The sequence below is a fragment of the Pteropus vampyrus genome, unplaced genomic scaffold (assembly GCF_000151845.1).
Source record: "Pteropus vampyrus isolate Shadow unplaced genomic scaffold, Pvam_2.0 Scaffold300, whole genome shotgun sequence".
In the NCBI taxonomy this organism is placed as follows: domain Eukaryota; kingdom Metazoa; phylum Chordata; class Mammalia; order Chiroptera; family Pteropodidae; genus Pteropus; species Pteropus vampyrus.
The window spans coordinates 1,276,155-1,293,709 of record NW_011889081.1 but is presented as its reverse complement, the minus strand read 5'-3'; the positions used below and the strand labels follow the sequence as shown (position 1 = coordinate 1,293,709).

General features: G+C 49.3%; 1 protein-coding gene across 1 annotated transcript in view; it reads right to left on the bottom strand.

Moving 5' to 3' along the window:
- SRL (sarcalumenin) overlaps positions 1–14,627 on the bottom strand; it is a 34,564-nt gene extending 19,937 nt beyond the window's left edge. Inside the window, exon 1 of the mRNA XM_011376622.2 lies at positions 14,567–14,627. Coding sequence (XP_011374924.1) covers positions 14,567–14,627 — 61 coding nt within the window. The remainder of the gene's footprint in view (positions 1–14,566) is intronic.
- Between the last annotated feature and the right edge of the window lie 2,928 nt (positions 14,628–17,555).

Below are 17,555 nucleotides of genomic sequence, written 5' to 3'. Positions count from 1 at the left end.
GATCCAGCATTCCTGGGATCACCCATCCATTCCCTCAGTTGTTTCTATAAAGTACGGCCTCCCACAAGTGTTTGCTGAGGACTCTGCATCAGGCTGGGTCCCCGAACAGAGCTCTGTACAGAGATTTGGGGAAGGACAAGGATAGTGTTTCAGCTCCCAAAGGTCACCTGCACCCAGCCAGCCTTGCATTCATCGTTAGTCTGTGGCTCTCCCGTTGTCACCAGGAGAAGAATACATCATCTTCATCACCAGGAGACAAAGGATGGTTGGTTCCCAAGAGCTGTGAGATCAGCTCTCAGCTATCTGAATTGAGGATGGCAGAGGCCACAGGAAGACGGGACCTCCAGAGTGTGGGTCACAAGAGAAGGGAAAAAAGACCACCTCTCTGTCTGCTCCATTAATAGGACAAACTCTCAAAGTGACCAGCAAATTCATCCATTACCCCATTACTATGATCCATCCAGTATCACTCCAGAGCTTGGAATGCCACAGGCAAAGTCATCTAGAACAACCAGGCCACTCTATGGTAGAACATTCTAGAAATCTCACATCTCCCTGGGAGCAGACTTGCACCCAGTTTGTATCCCCAAGTGGCCTAAAGCCTTGAACCTCAGACACGTTGGCTACCCTTTCCCAAGCGACTGGTGGGCTCTGTCCCTCCCTGGGGCCAGGCGTCTCAGCTCTCCAGCATGTTCCCTCTTTAGATATCTAGATGTGACATCTGTGACATCTCTAGACATCCCCACCCCCAGGGAAAACCATTACAGGCCATAAAACCAGAAAGTAGCTTCCTTCTTGGCTAGATTTAGTGCCCCTAGGGCCTGGGTTCTCTGCCTCATCTCTTCAGTACTGAAACCAGATGAAGCTCTTAACACCCAGGAGCTTTCTTTTCCTTTGGTAGCCTGGTGGCCATGCAGAAGGCCAGGGCAAGCATCTACTCCTTGGTTCCCACGGGCTCCCCTGGGGAAAGAAAGGTTAGAGCCAAGGGCAGGGCAGAGAGTGGAGCCAGAGCAGGCGTGCATTCTGCACTTGCTGTCCCCAGGATGACCCTGGTCAGTGCCGAGGGCCCTACTCAGCCACCGCGAGGCTGTATATGAGGCTCTCCAGAAGGCCAAATGCCCAAAGTTCTCCCACCTCCAGCAAGACAAGAGCCCCAAATCCCTGCACTGAAGCCTGAGCCTGGCTGTGTATAAGTTTCCTGAGGCTGCTATAACAAAGCATCATCACCTGGGTGGCTTAAAGCAATAGAAATGTTTTCTCACTCTTCCAAGGGCCACAAGTCCAAAATCAAGGTGTCGGCAGAGCCAAGTTCCTCCAAAAGGTTCTAAAGGAGGCTGCTTCCTGCTTCCCCCTGCTTTTGTAGTTCCAAGCAATCTTTGGCTTGTCGATGCATATCTGCAATCTCTGCCTCCATCATACATGGCCTTCTCCCTGTGCCTCTGTTCTGTGACTCTTCTCCTTTTCTTATAAGGACACCAACAGATTACTTCATTATATCTGTGACGACCCTAATTCCAGTAAGGTCACATTCAGAGGTACTAGGAGTTAAGACTTCGATGTGTCTTTTGGAGGGACACAATCTAATCCATAATAGGTCTTCCAATGACCCACACAGCCCCCTACATGGAACACCCTCCTGCTCCTCTGCAGGTCCAGCCTTACCTGTTCCCTCTCGCCCTCTGTGATGCCTTCCAGTTCTCACTCCTCCAGGACACATGGGTCCCCTCACTGACCTCCACTGACTCAGTGCCTACGACCATCCATACTGAGCCAATTGACATAGCCCCTGCTCTGTGTGGCTGCGACCTTCAGGGGGTGTGCATGTTTCCCAACTTCCCTTCTAGGCTGTCATCTTCTCCAGGATAAGAGGTTAGTCCAATGCCTCTTTATGTCCCCACAGGGCTTGGAAAAGCACTCAGCATCAAGACACACAGCAAACACCTGCAAGTCCACGTGGACTTCGAGTCAGTCTCCTTAAGCGCCGGTCCCACTGTGGTTCTTCCCCCCATACCCTGGACCCGGGTAATTCCAACCAACACTTCAGATCTCGGCTTTGAGGCCTATCTCCTGGGGGTGCTTCTTCTCTGTGTTCCCACAGCACCTGACCCTATGTTACAGCCTTTTTTTAACCTGTGTCCCTACAGATGATAATCTCCCTGAGGTCAGCACCTTCAGCTTGTTCTCAGTGGGATCGCGGGTGTCCAGCATGAGGCCTGGCAGATATCCTTGCACAAGAAACATCTGCTGGATGCCCTGGGAGCACCTGACAGTAATAAGCCTCCTGCCCTGGGTCAGCCTTTCTCAAGGCATGACTCAAGGCCATATGCAAAAGGATCACTGAGGAGCTTAGTTAAAAGTCCCATTCCTGGGCCCATGCCTGAGACCCCCGGAATCACGCTCAAGGTGTGCAGGGCCTCAGGAGTCTTCCCTTTTAACAAGTGCCTAGGTGATTTCCACACACACACTAGTATCTGAGAATCACTGTCCTTGGGCTTTGACTATGAGAGGCAACCTGTACCCATCCTCAGACACCTAGTAGTTGCAAGGGTTGGAATCCACGTGTAGGAGGCTGTACCAAGCCTTCCCCAGGCCCCTAGCCAGGCTATGGTCCATCCCCAAGGCCATAGGTGGCCAATAAGGGCCAATGCCCATCAGCTCTAGGGGCTTCATGGGTCCGGTGTCCTTTATCCTTCAAGGAGATATGCTGGAAGTAGGGTACAAAGAGGCGAGCTCAAGAATGGTGGGAGACTCTCGCAGAACCTGCCCATGGTGCAGAACCCTGATGGTCAGGCAGAGCTACCTGGTGGTGGACCATGGGGGGCAGCCCTGGGCACCCCATGGCTCTGGGGGAGGAAGAGGAGGAGAGGAGGACAGGGTCAGGTGCCCAAGTTTACTCCCTGACTAGTAGTGGGACCTTGAGTATTTTCTTTTCTGTTTTATCAGTAATAAAAAAAAAAGAGAAAAATACCTGCCCCGCCCACCCCCAGGTTTCTCGTGACTTCATTCCACTATTACTGATGGAGCACCTACTACGTGCCAGATAATGGGAGGCTCGAATGACTGGCGATGGAATTCTGAAAGCAGTACAGTACTATAAAAATATAAGATTTTTCTAATGTTAATATAAAATCTTCCCCAAACATGTCTCCACATAAGAACATGAACACTGATGTTCACAGCAGCACCACTCACATAGCCAAAGATGGAAACAATGCAAGTGCCCCTCAAGGGATGAATGGAGAAACAAAAAATGGTCTCTACGTACAATGGAACATTATTCAGCCATAAAAAGGAATGAAGTACTGACATGCTACCATGTGGATGAACTTTGAAGACATTATTGTAAATGAAAGAAGCCCATCACAAAAGGTCACATATTAATGATTCCATTTGTATGAAATGTCCAGAATAGGCAAATCTACAGAGATTAGTGGTTGCTAGGGATCTGGGGGCAGGCAGTGGAGCGGAATGGGGAGTGACTGCTAGAGGGTACAGAGTTTCATTTTGAGATGATGGAAAATGTTCTAAAGTCGACTTGGCTGATGGTTGCATGTATCTGTGAATACACTAAAAATTACTGAATTGTATGATATTCAATATTCTAAATATTATTGAATTTAAATGGGTGAGTTATATGTGATATTAATTATATCTAAGTAAAGCTGTTGGAAAAAAGACAAAGTGCATTTAATTCTTTTCCTTCCTTCTCCACATCTTCTCTGCCGAGGCCTTCCCCAGCCACCCTGGTGATGCTGTCTGTCAACCACTCTTCCCCATCTCCCTTCCCTAGTCCCTTTTTCTCTGTTGTACCTGTAAACACCTAATAAACTACACTACTTACTTAATTGGTTTCCTGTCTGTCAGGGATTTTGTATCCCAGCACCTAGAACAATTGTTGGATGGATGGACGGATGATGATGAGAAAATATAAGGCCATCTCTCAACTCAGTGGCAAAGAGTTCCAGGAGAAGGGAGACTCAGAACCAGGATTCAGAACCGGAAAAACACCCCGGCCAAATCACTTAACCTGCCCAGGCCTATTTCTTTGTGATCAAAGGGTTAGAGGGTTGCTGTGATAACTGGGTTCCTAGATTTAAGATCGCCCCTTAAAGACGTGAGCATCTAATTGGAGGGGGAGGCGGGCAACATGAGTGCTTGCCTCCTGGCAGCAGAGTCTCAGCCCTCCATAGGGATGTGGATTCAGGACTCATCATAGCTGCTCCTGGTGGGTAGGGTATTTCGGGTCAGAGGCTGAGGGAGCCAAGACAATTTTGTGCAGGAAACTGTGGCCATGGTCAGGAAAGTGGGACACACTGGACAGAGAGCAATATGCCAGGCTAAGGAGTACAGACTGGATTCACTGGTGAGCATTTCTGGAAAGTCTAGAAGCCCCTGGACACCTACTCCTGCTCTCCTCCAGAACTAGGACAAACCACAAAAGGTGTAACAGAGCCATAGCCACCAGCTTCCGCAGCTGCCCCAATACCCAGACTCCAGGTTGGGGACCCCCAATTATGCCACAAGGAGATCCAGATACCTGCCCTTCTGGCTGGGCTCCTGCTGCTAGAGAGGAGAGTGCAGAAAGGCGGCGATGCCAAGATGTGAACCTCTCATGGACTGGGCAGAGGATTCAATTGAAGTTCTTTTACCAAGCAGCTTCTGCAGAGGCATAGGAGGTGCCTCCAGGCCCTGCTGACCCTCCTGCTGTGCATGGGACAGGAGACTGTGAGGGGCTGGGTGTGGGGGCACACACAGGAATGCTGGGCCTAAGGTCACACAGCACGCCAGGCCTGCTTCCAGGTGTTCAGCCCTCTTCTCTCTCCATCATAACCTGCTGGGAACCAGACCTCCCTAACCTCAAGATGTGCCAACTCCAACTCAATCTACACCTGAGCATACCCAGCAGGGAGCTGGAAAATTCTCCCCACTGTCTTCCCCAGCATCACCACTAGGCTAGGCGGCTGCTCCCAGAATTCCCCGCCTCTAACCAGCTGTTCATTCATTCATTCAACATGCTTGCCCTGGGTGTGTCAACAGGGCTCCAAATTAGCTGCTGGGACAATCATATAGGCTGTGGGACCAGAGAGGACCCAGGAAACAGGTGCCATCTGTGCCTAGTAAAAGACTACCACCCAGGAGAGAGATGAGAACTATACATTCCGAGCCAGCAACTGCTCACCAGTCTGGATCCAAGGCTAAGGAACCACTGTGGCTGAAGAATGTCCCCCAAAATTCATGCCCACCCAGAATCTCAGCATGTGACCTCATTTGGAAATAGGGTAATTAATTAAGATGAGGTTATACTAGATTAGAATGGGCCCTAAGCCCAATGACTGGTGTCCTTATAAGAGGAGAGGACACACAGAGACACACGGAGAAGGGGCCATGTGAGGATAGAGATTGGAAAGAAGTGGCTCCAAGTCAAGGAACTCCAAGGACTGTCAGGATCTACTAGAAGCTGGAAGAGGCAGGAAGCATCCTCCCTGGAGCCTTCGAAGGGAACATGACCCTTTGGACACCTTGATTTTAGACCTCCAACCTCCAGACTGTGACAGAATAAATTTCTTTTGTTTCAAGTCACCCAGTTTGTAGTCATTTGTTACGGCAGCTCCAGGAAACTAATATAAGAACTAACACCTAAGCCTGGCCCTAAGATATTTTCCCCACCACCCTCCATACATGCTAAGTGGGTGGTGTTTTCACCAGCCTAAGGCCCATCCTGCCCCATCTGCTCCCCATTTCTCTACACTCTCAGGCTACTTATTTTTAGCCCCTGATTACACCTGCCTTATATGGTTCCCTACTCATATCATGAGTGAGAACTGTCTCCCCTCCTGGTTTGTAAGCTCACTGAGGACAGAGAATCCCAAGGATTTAACAGTCCTGACAAGGGGCAGCTGTGTTGATGGATTCCCCCAGTTGTTCGTGTTTCATGATATTTGAGGAAACCAGTGGCAGATGTCAAGCCACAGGAACACTGACAGCAGTGATAGCCTGTAATTACTGTCGCAGTCCTTTTAACCTTAAAAAGTATCTGATATAAAAAGACATTTTAAGCATCCCAGAGCCATTTGTTTATTTTAGTCACATAACCCCATGCTGTAAATAGGGCAAAGTATTATTATCCCATTTTATGGGCAAACAAACAAGTGGAAAGATGATAAGGGGTTTGGTGGCGAATGTGTGACATCGCCAGTGCTTGCTTTTTCCTCGAGTCCCGGTGTGCCCACAGCACCCCATCCCTGGCTGGCTGCTCTGTTCCTGTGTGGGCAGCCTCAAATGAGTGGGTCTGAGTGAAGAGGCCTCCAGCATAACCACCAATTCAGAAAGAAAACTGAGGTACAAAAAGAAGAAAAAGGTAGATTAGCCTCCAGACTGCTATTTCTGCCACAGCTTGTACCCAGGCTCATTTCTCTGGGTGCCTGAGGCCAGGCAGGCAACGGTGAGCGCTGTGAACCTTCTCTAATTTTTCCAGATGTATCCCCAGATCCTAGGTAGTACTCCTGGTGTCTCGAACTCCCGGGATAAGTTAGAGAAATAAGTTACCTTCTACTGCCTGACACCTGAAATAAAGGGTAAGAGGATATGCAAAGGAAAAAGATAAGTAACCACCAAAGTGACTACAAGTCTCTGTGGTGGGCACAGGTGCCCAGGGCAGGCAGCTGTGGAATCAAATACACATCAGAGACAAGATTTTCAAGGTAATGGCTTTGTCAGGTCTTTACCTGTTGCCATTCGGGGAAAATCCTCTGGGAGACAACAGGGCTGGCTGAGGTCCTAACCAAATGGCCACTTGGAGGAGGACCAGGGGCCACAATTTGGGCGGCTACCAGGTGGCAGGGAGGTAGAAGGGTGGGGAGTGCTCCCAAACCCCTGGTTTCTCCTCTGGCCTGGTTCTGGGCTGAGCTCCCAGCACAACCCACTTCCCGTGGGTCCAGAACTCCAGGCCAGACTTTGCCTGCACCTGTTTGAGCTCAGAATATAGTCTCTGCTCTAGAAAGATCCAAAAATATCTGAGAGAGAGAAAAAGGAGGGGATAGTGGCAAAGGGAACAGGCTAGGGAGAGAGGCACTTGACTTGGCATTCAAGGCCCTTCGCAACGGGCCCCGACCCATCAGGATAGTCTGATCTCCCCCAAACAGGTGCCCTACAATCTAGCCAGAGCTGGTCTTGTCCTGTTCCTGGCAGTGCAGTGCAGTGCTGAGCTTCCCCACTCTTGGCTTTGATCACCATTTCAGATGCTCTTCCATCTCTGCCTGCATAAATCAGCGATTCATTCATCTACATTATTAAGAGCCTTCAATGAACCAAGCATGTGCTAAGCGTCGGTAACACAGTGGCATGCAAATTAAACGAACACACAGCCCCTGTCCTCTTGGAGCTGACAGTCCAGAGATCGTCCCCTTCCACCCAGTCCAGCAGGAAACCTGTCCCTCCATGAGGCCGACCTTCCAGCCCTCCTCTGAACTCCAACCAGAGCTGCTGGGGTGTTAGTTACATTTTTTTCAGTGTATGACATCTCTCCAAATAGAAAGTCAGCTCCTGGGGACAGAGACATAGCCCATTCCGCCTGCATAGTGTGGCCGGCCAGGACCTCGCGGGAGGCACAGAGTGGTGTCAGGCTGGAGAGCTGGGCCTTTCAGAGAGGGACTCATATCGCTTCACCTTTCCTGCCTCTCTTTCAAGTGCCCACCTTGTGTGATTAACCAGCCCCACTCTTCTCCCTCTAAGATCCTAGAGAGAGATTTGCCTCCTGCTGATCATATTCTGCCCCTCACTCCAATCATGAATCCATCCTGATTCCCCAACCCAGGGTGGGCTCCCCAGGGATAGCCACATCTTCCACTTCTCTAGGACTCTGTGCTGAGCCCTCCTTCTCCCCAGGGCTAGTCACACAGCTCATACTCATTCTGTGCCCTTCAGCACTCAGAGTTGACAGAGGACTAGATGACCAAATGCTCTCAAGGTCGTGAAGGTCAAGGACCCCTGTGGGAAGGGGTTGACTAAAGAGTCCAAAGAGAAAGTTTTTTGTCATCCCTTAACACCCTTGCAGTGATCCTGGCGGGGGGGGGCCTGCCTCAGTTGGGCCAACATCCCATCTGAAATCCTTCTGAGCCCCAGGATTTGGAGCTGGACAGAACCACAGCAACTATGCTTTCCTGTGGTCCCATTATCCCCAGGAAAAACAGGCTCCTGGGATGGCACCAAGTTGGAGCTGCCAATGGCATGAGTCTCATGGTCTTCAGACTCTAGCCTCTGGGTACATCTAGCACCTGGGCAATGTGTGGCAGCCTCCGCTTCACACCGGCTAGGGAAATGCTGGAGATGGGGGGAGAGGAGGCTACTGTAGGCCCTGGATGAGGGTGTGAATGGCTGACTCCTAATAGCTTGGGCACTTTGAGAGGCAGGAACCGATTCTGCCACCCAAGCCCCCCACCCTGAGGCTGGACAGCTCAGGAATGGCAGCTCTGGGGCCCTCTGTGAGGGAGAACAAGGAAGTGACAAGCACAGGCATGTCTCTTGGGCAAAGGGGTGCCTGGGACTTTGAGCAAAAAATCACCTTTGGAGCAAAAGAGGTATGAGGCTGAAATCAATAATGGAACAGGACTTCCTGATCCCAGAGAAGGACGTCAGCCCAGGAGACAAAGGCCAGGAAAACCTCTTCAGAAACTTGGATTAATCTGACCCATTGCATTTGCTGAATTATGCTGCACCTTTCACCTCCTGGTGAGGACACCAGGGCTGGGGTGAGCAGAGAGGCTTGGGGCCTCCAGAGCCCTGGGCAAGTCAAGTTTGGCAGGCCTAAAGCTGTGCCCAGTTCATTCATTCACTCAGTCATTTATTTCTTTAGAACCCGGTAGCGAAAGCCCACTCCATAGCTCAGGCCCTCTGTGCTCAGAACCAGTGAACCATTTATTGTCTCAATGCTGTGATTAGAAACTTTGGCTAAGACTCTGCCAACCAAAACAATGGGAAATTCTATGTTAGAGATGTATTCCTTGAGCTAAAATCTTCTGAGTCCTTTCAAACAAAAAGTGATTTGGGAAAGTGACAGTCTAAGTGTTGAGCCATGGGCCCTCATTAAAAGAAGTTTCGGGGTCTTTGCTGATAGCGTGTCTTAGGAGCAGGGACAGAGCAGGGCCAGGGGACGGGGAGGGAAGGGAACCTAAGCTGTCTCCGTTCCACAAGGAAGAATGAGAACCGAGGTCACCTGGGAAACTTGGGCCACATGCCTCCACACCAAGTTCCACTGAAGTCACTAATCCTGTTGGAGCCACCAAAAGGAAGAAAGAATCCAACAGGACTGATGCGGGAGTCTGAAGACTGACTTCTAGCTCTCAAGGCCCCTAAGAAGGCAGGTGAGTAGGCAGTCTTTGAGAGTCCTGGGCCCCCAGAGCAGGTGGTGAGAGAACACAAGTCAGCTCATCAACCCAACTTACTCATCTCCTTCAGACCCCTCATCCCAAAATGAGTCCTGCTGATGGGCCATGGGGGGTGAGGTTGGGGAGCGGAGGCCTCAGAGCCAGAAAAACACCTAGAAACTCTCACTGGAGTCCAAACCACAGCTTTTTCCACTGTAGACCCAGTGGACATTTGCTGAATGGATGCCTTAGATGAGGTCAAATTCTGCCCTCTAATTCTCTACAGCATCTGGCCTGGGGGCAGGGGGCTCACCAACAGTGAGAAAGTATTTACTGTGACTAAACTGCTGATTCATTGACTTCGTCTCTGGGCCTCAGGTCTTTCAGGCTCTGCCCAGTGTTTTTCCAGGCTGGTCCCAGTGCTTTCTACCTCTCCGGGTTCTTGGGAAGATCAGTCTGGTTCCTCTGTGGCCTTCCAGGCCCTCCACAGCAATCCCCAGTGTAGACCAGGTTCCCTACTCCCTAGTTCAGCTCCCTGACTGGCACCGGGACTACTGAGTCCATTTGAATGTTTAGTGTCCCTCTGAAGGCTCTGCAGTGCCATGGCATGTGTATCCTCTAAGACCTATGTCAGACCTCGTCCACACTCCTCAAGCATCTAACATCCCGGTCACATTCTCGCCCTCTCCCCATCGGCCCACAAACACACTTAGTCTTCTCTAGCGTTAAAAAGAAAACGTTCTGCCTCCGCAAACCCACCCATTCACTTTTGCAAAGTCTCACCTTCTGAATATGCTGCCTCTGCATCCTCATTGAACCCACATAGGCCCCTCATAATGTTGGCAACCTCCTGCATGGCAAAGCCAGCGCCTTCTCTTCCTTAGCAATTCTGGTATCAGATCCTGTTGCCTGCCCCTTCTAGGAGGCATGCTTTCCCTTGGCCTCTGGGTCACTCTCTCTCCCTGAAGTCCATTTATCGTGTTCCTCTTTCCATTTCCCAAATCTACAGCTCCCTCAGCGATCTCACAGCCTCACCCTCATCTTTACCCAAATGAATCTCATTCTGGACCCCTGGGCCTGACTTCCCTCCTCAGCTCCAGTCCCACCTTTCTAGCTAAATGTCTCCATGTGAATATTCAACAGGCACCTGAAATTCACAATGATACAAACTGAACTTTTAAATCTGTTCTTTTCTTATGTTCCTGCACTAAACCCAGGAGGGCTCCTTCCTCACTGGAGCTCACACCCTCTTACTTGCATTTCTGATGTAGTTGTCTATCTGAGCAATCTCCCCTTGTTACACTCCTCCCTACAAACAACTGCTAGGTGAATTCTTCCGAAGCCCTCAGTGATAGCCACTGCCCACAGAACAAAGCCCTTGTCCTCAGCCCCACACTCAAGGCCCTTCACACGACCCCCACTTCTCTCTGCCTGCCCTTGTTCCAGGGAGAACAGTGTGTCCTTTCCTGGTTCTCCCCAAAGCTCCATCCTTTCCTGACTTCCTGAGTTTGTTTATCCAGTTCCTTTATGTAGAATTCTCATCCTTCCATCTTTTCACGTATGAATCTACTTTCTACAAGATTCAGGTCAAACATTCCCTCATCTATAAAACATTTCTCGATCCACTCAGTTAAAAATAACCTCCCCACTACCCTGCATCCCACCTCACTTCACCTGTTCCTCTCAACATCTCTACATGTCTGCTTTGTGCACATGGAGCCCCGAGGCAGACTACGCTGTTTCATCTACCAGACTGTAAGCCCGCCGAGGACAAGATGCTTATCTGAAATGCCCCAGAACCACACCTGAAAAATAGTAGATATGCAATAAATATGGAATGGATGAATGATGAAATGTGGCAAGGTATTTGAAAGGGCTTTACACACTCCAGCAATATTTAAATGAAGGGGCTGTACCATGAGTGTGTCTGGATTTCAATTTGGAGAAGCAAAGGTGCCCAGGAGAGAAGGCTTAGCCCAGCATTCCAGAGCAGCAGACCCCACTCCTTCCCATGCCCCCAGCTACTACCCCCAAGTTCAGGCCAGGTGACACAGCACCTAGGTCTTATCCTTGGCCCCTCAGACCAGGTCAGAAGAGGAACAGCCATCTTTCTCCTGTGCCCATAGGGACCAGGCTCTATCCCAGCCCATCACCAATGAGCACCAAATGGCCAGGCAGATGCAATTGGCCTCATGGGAACTTCCTTCTGAGGGTATAAGTGGCCAAAAGCACTGGACAAGAGGTGAAGAAACCTGAATTCCAGCTCTGGCCCTGTCATGAACTAGCTGTTCAACCTTCACTGTCACATCCAGACATGAAGCAAAAACAGCATTTCCAAAATGCCATTTCACAGGCTGCCAAGCAAGGTGTCCACATCTGGGAGGATGCATCCATTAGCGAATCCCAGACTAGTACTTCGCAAACTCTATGGGAGAAAGTGGTGGACTAGATACTCCCTACAGGCTTGTCCAGCTGCACTGAGCTAGAAACTGGAAGCCCACTGGGGACACAGCTTGCAGGGGGCTGGAAAGGGTTTAGGGTCTGCTCTTTCCTCAGAACCCCCAAGCTCATGACTCTTGGCTGGCCCTCCCCATGGTAGATCATAGCTGTTGCACAGCCCTGTTTAGGAAATGTGAACAGGCCTCTTTCTAGAAAAAAAACAAGTCTGGGGTGGGTGAGGAGGGGATTTCAAGAGGGCACACTTCCTGGTGGTCACCATATACCCTCGTCTCTCATGGAGGAGTGGGTCAGCCCCAGCGTGCACTAACCTCTCACCATTGGGATTTTATGGTGGGAGGCAGAGCAGACTTGCACATCTGCAACCAGGGCTGGGCTGGAGGATGAAGTATGCAGAGACTCAGAGCATCACCCCACCTCATCTGTCCCCAACCTGTCTCTGTATCCAGCAGGCAACAGGAAGCAAAGATGTCCCAAATTCAGCTGCTTAAACCCAAATAAATGTTTTCTCAGCACCTCCTATCCTACCCCGCCCTCCAAGAAGTCAAAGGACCAATGGCATCATTTTTGTCCTGCATCCCGGGGGAAGCTACCAGAAGGCAGCCTCCTCACCACCCCTCATACACCCCAACAGGCAGAGTAGTTCAGGGAGGCCAGAGAGGGACAGGAACTTCCAGATGAAGTAAGACTAGCCCTGGACTACGTGTGCCTGTCATTCACTCACTGTCTAACCTTGAACACATCTCTTCATCCCTCTGGCTTTTGTTCCCTTACCTGGGCAATGAGGTGACAGAGTAAATCGACTAAAGCCTGCTTTTCCGTCCTTGAGCAGGCCTGTCCCCAGGCCAGTTCCCCAAGACAAAGAAAAGAACCCCAGTAGTTACAAAAGACTGGGGGCAGGGGGTAGGAGGTGTCTGGTGACAGGAACCTGGTGGCTCCATGTGCATCCTGGCATCAGGAAGAATGCCTGGTCCCTTACTTGGGGATAAGAAGAAGGGATGAGAAGAAGGCATGAAAATGAGGACCCAGTGGTGGGGCGGGAAGTCCAGGAGCAAAGTTGCTGTGGGCTGGGTGACACTTACTGGATGGACAGTAGGAAAGACTGTCAATATGGGGGTAGGGGTAAGCCACCCTTATGGCTGGAACCTCTCAGTGGGTGTAGGAGAAAGCCATTTGGGGTATACAACCTATAATCAAAGCAGTGATCAAATCCACATGGATAAGAATCTATAGCCCAAGTGTGAGCAGGACGTGGAGGGAGGGAACCCTGCCCGCTGGTGGACTACCTCTCCCTGGAAGCCAGGCCAGTGCACACCAAGGAGTCCAAGAAGGAAGGAGCGCACAGGGAGAGGATCTTTAAACAAAGCACCTGCCTCCTTTCCCTAGAGCAAGATTCCCAGTGAGGCCTGTGGAACATTCCAGATGTCCAGTTCCCTTGCTGAGAGGAAAGACAAAGGATGTCCCTAAAAGGCTAAAAGTTCCTGGGCCTGTTGTGTGGAAGCAGAGAGAGGTGGCAGCTGGGGCTGGGAGAAGCAGAGGAGGGGCCGTAAAGGGGAGAAGGTGGCAGTGGCTCTGGGTTTAGGATCCAATTACACGGCTGTTTCCATACTTAGCCACCTGACAGCCGCTTGGAATCCTCACCACTCCAGCCACTGCAGCCCATGGAGCCCAAATTAACTCAAGGGCAGACAAGGGCAGGGCCCAGCAGCACATATGAAGCTTGAGCCCCCCACCCTCATCTCTAACTCCTGAGGTAATAGCTTCTGCTGCCCCTGCCACCTGCTCTACTGACTGGGGCTAGGACCTCAAGAAACAGAACTTCAAAGATCAGAGAGGCTGGGACGCTGACTCCATGGTCCCCTGTGCAGATAAAGACTACAGAGTCGTGAAAAGATAAAACAGAGTCCCAGATTCCTGGGGAAGGGGGTCCCCAGAGAACCCCAGAAGCATCCCCAAGGGGAACCCAGCCCCAGGAATCTCAGGAACAGAGAGGTGGCAAAATGCTCTGGTGTCCCCTCTACACCTATAAATAACCCCCATGCTGCAACCAGAGCTACCTCTGCCACACACAGTGCTGAGATGTCAAAGGAAGACCATGGCACACTGGCCCCCAGCCCCTTCTAACCAAGCCCAGCCAAGCCCAGCTCTGCTCCAGAACAGTCCTGTTCCACATCTGAACTCTTGTCCAACTCAGTTTCTAGCCCAGCTCCAATTCTATCTCCGATCCCATCCCAAATTGACCCCCACTCTATCCCACCGCTCCCCAGGCAACTCCGGACTCTGCCCAGTATGGCCCCCTGTCTTCAATCATGCAAAGCCAGGCCTCCCACCAGATCGCCACCAGGTGGGAGGGGCAACTCAACTACCTCCAGGAGCCCCTCCTGCTCCAAGGTTGGGTTCTTTGGTCTGGCCAGGAGGCTCTGCTAGTCTTGACTTTTGGGGCTCTCTTCTCCAGCAGCTACCGGCCAGACCTTCTCTCTGGCCCCTAGCTCAGGCCTCACACCTTCCTGCACCTCTCAGTTCACTGCTTCTGCTTCCTCCGGCCTCATGGAGAGCCCACTGGCTGCTCTCGGGTTCTCTCCACACCCAGTTCTTTCTCCGGGGCCCCAGGGAGGAGTATGGGGACAACGTGAGACCAGCCATCAGCCCCAAGAATCAGAGGCCTCATCCTCCAACTACCACCCAAGCCCCCCATACCACAGACTGGGGATTGCAGTCTGGCCTGGCCAACAGGGGTGGGGTCATACCTGCTTGTCCTGGGAGCAGGAGCGACGCCACAAAGCAGCAGAGCAGGACCAGAGCCCTCATGGTGACTGCCAAGAGAGCCCAGCTGCTCCTCGCCTCTATTTATAGGGCTGGTGGCAGTGAGGGCGGGGGAGAAGGGTCACACAGTCACTAGGGCAACTGGGCGGACGTGATGGAGAAGGAGTGCAGACCCCACGAGGCTGCTCGGAGGCTCACTCTGCCACTCCTGTGCCAGCTGCCAGGCCCTGGAAGGCAGGGCCTCTGCTGGAGTCTCTCCCCTAGCAGCCCTGGGGTCACATGACATGGGTCACAGGGTGGGGGTGGGAGGGTGAGGGCGGGGGCATCCCTTGGGTTAGGTCTGGGAGTTAGGAATCTGAATTTGTCCAGTATTTGCTGAATTTGTCCAGTATTTGCACTAACTTGATACAAAGTCTGCGGCAAGTCAACAACCTTGACGTGCCTCAATCTTCTGACCGAGGGAGTTATAAGGCTAAGTGACAAGGACCCTATTTGAGAGGCACTGATATGTTTCAGCCCCTCCCCAAAGGTCAGGAGGGTAAAGCCCTAATGGTTAGTTAAGGAAAACCTTCAACCTCTGACTTTTGATGTCGCTGGCTAGATTAACTTTCCCAAGCCTCTGGAAGAGACAGAATGCTGATGGGAAGGGAAAAAGGGGGAGTGAGGAGACTTGTCTGACGATGTGATGTAAGTCAAAGGGTGGAGAGACAGAGATCCATTTCCCATGGTGCAGGGGTTCCAGAACCTTTGTTGCCTCTGCAATGTGCTATTTGATGCAATTTTCAAAGGGCATGTGACAGCCCCTGAGAGCCAGATCTGTGAAGCCGAGGGAAAGTAGACACTGGTTTGTTTGGCGGGGGGAGGGTGTCACTGTGAGAGTAGCAGTCGGCCACCTTGGAAAGGAACAAGAGTCGATTAGGTATCTTCTATGTGCTTTACCTCTAAAGCAGCTTTATTAACCTGTAATGGACACACAGCAAACAATGCATATTCAAAGTGTACAATTTGACACATTCTGACATATAAGTATAACCACAATCAAAATAACAGATTCTTCACTCCCAAATTTTCTTCCTCTCCCTTCGTAGTTGCTCCCTCTACCCCTTCCCAGGCAACCACTGATCTGTGGTCACTGCACGTTAGTTTGCATTGCCTAGATTTTTATATATATGGAATCATGGCTGTACGTGTTCTTTTATTTTGTCTTCTTTAACTCAGCATAATTATTTTGAGATTTATTCATGTTGTAGCATGTATCGATAGTTTATTCATTTTTGTTCTTAATAGTATTCCATTGTGTGGATGTACAGCAGGCCCTCGAATGTTTTGTTCAATGTCATTTCATTATGTTGGTGAGATGCCATAGAAACTTAACTCACTTATATCAATTAACCTATAGTGAAACTAGTTTTGTTATATGTTGTTCTGCTTAAAATCACAGAACCTACTGACGACATTAAGTAAGGACTTACTGAACCATAATTTATTGATTCGCCTGTTGAGAGACGTTTAGGTTGCTTCCAAGTTTTGGCTATTACCAATATGCTGTATGAACATTCATATCCAATAAAATTTATTCATATCCAATAAAATAATGAACATATGTTTTCATTTCTCTTGGGTAAATACCAAGGAGTGGAATGGCTAGGTCACACTGTAGGTGTCTGTTAAACATCTTTCAAAGATGATTATACCATTTTATGTTCCCACCACCAGTTCCTCCACATCCTAGCCAACATTTGGTATGGTCAGTCTCTTAAATTTTCGTCATTCTTATAAGTATGTAGCTATATCTCATTGTAGTTTTAATTTACATTTTCCTACTGACTAATGTTTTCATATTCATATTTGTCATCCACATTTTTGGTGTCTTTGGTGACATGCCTGTTGAAATCTTTCGTTCATTTTTTATAAGTTGTTTTATTGAGTCCTGAAAGTTCTTTATATATAATACAAGCCATTTTCAGCTATATCATTTGTAAATATTTTCTTCCAGTCTCTGGCTTGTCTTTTCATTTACTCAAGTGTCTTTCAAAGAGCAAAAGTTCTTAATTTTTATCCAGTCCAGTGTATCAATTTGTTTTTATGAATTATGCTTTTGGTGTCATACCTAAGAACTCTTAACCCAAGGTCACAAAGATTTCTTCCTGTTTCTTCCAAAAGTTTAATAGTTTTAGATTTTATATTTAGATCTATGATCCAGTCTGTCCTACTTTTCAACAATATGTTGCAAAATATGGAACAAGTTTAGATTTTTACATATGGATGTCCAGTTGTTCCAGCACCATTCTCCACTGAATTGCCTTTCCACCTTTTTTAAAAATCAATTGACTGATGGAGATAAATCTATTTCTGGACTACATTCTGCTCCATTGATCTATATATGTCTATTTTTTCACTAATACCACACTATATATGTCTATTTTTTCACTAATACCACTGTCTTGATCACCAGGCCTCCTAATGAATCTTGACATCAGGTAGTGTGAATCTTCCAACTGTGATCTTTTCAAAAGTTGTTCTGACTATTCTAGTTTTCTTGAACTTCCATATGAATTTTGGAATCAACCTATCAATTTTTTTTAAAAAAGCCTTCTTGGATTTTAATTGGGATTACAATGAATCTATAGACCACTTTGAAGAGAAATGACAAGTTATCAATTGCGATGGTTAATTTTCTGTGTCAACTTGACTAGGCTATGGTGCTCAGTTATTTAGTCAAATATCAGTCTGCATGTGGCTATAAAAGTATTTTTAGATGTGATTAACATTTAAAACAGTTGACTGTAAGTAAAATAGATCACCCTCCATAATGTGGGTGGGGCTCATCTAATCAGTCCAAGAGAAAAGACTGAGGTTCTACAGGAGGAAAGAATCCCGCCTCAGACGGCCTTCGCACTCCACTGCAACCCTGACTCTCACTGGAATTTCCAGCCTGCTGGCTTCCCCTGTGGATTTCAGACTTTCCAGTAC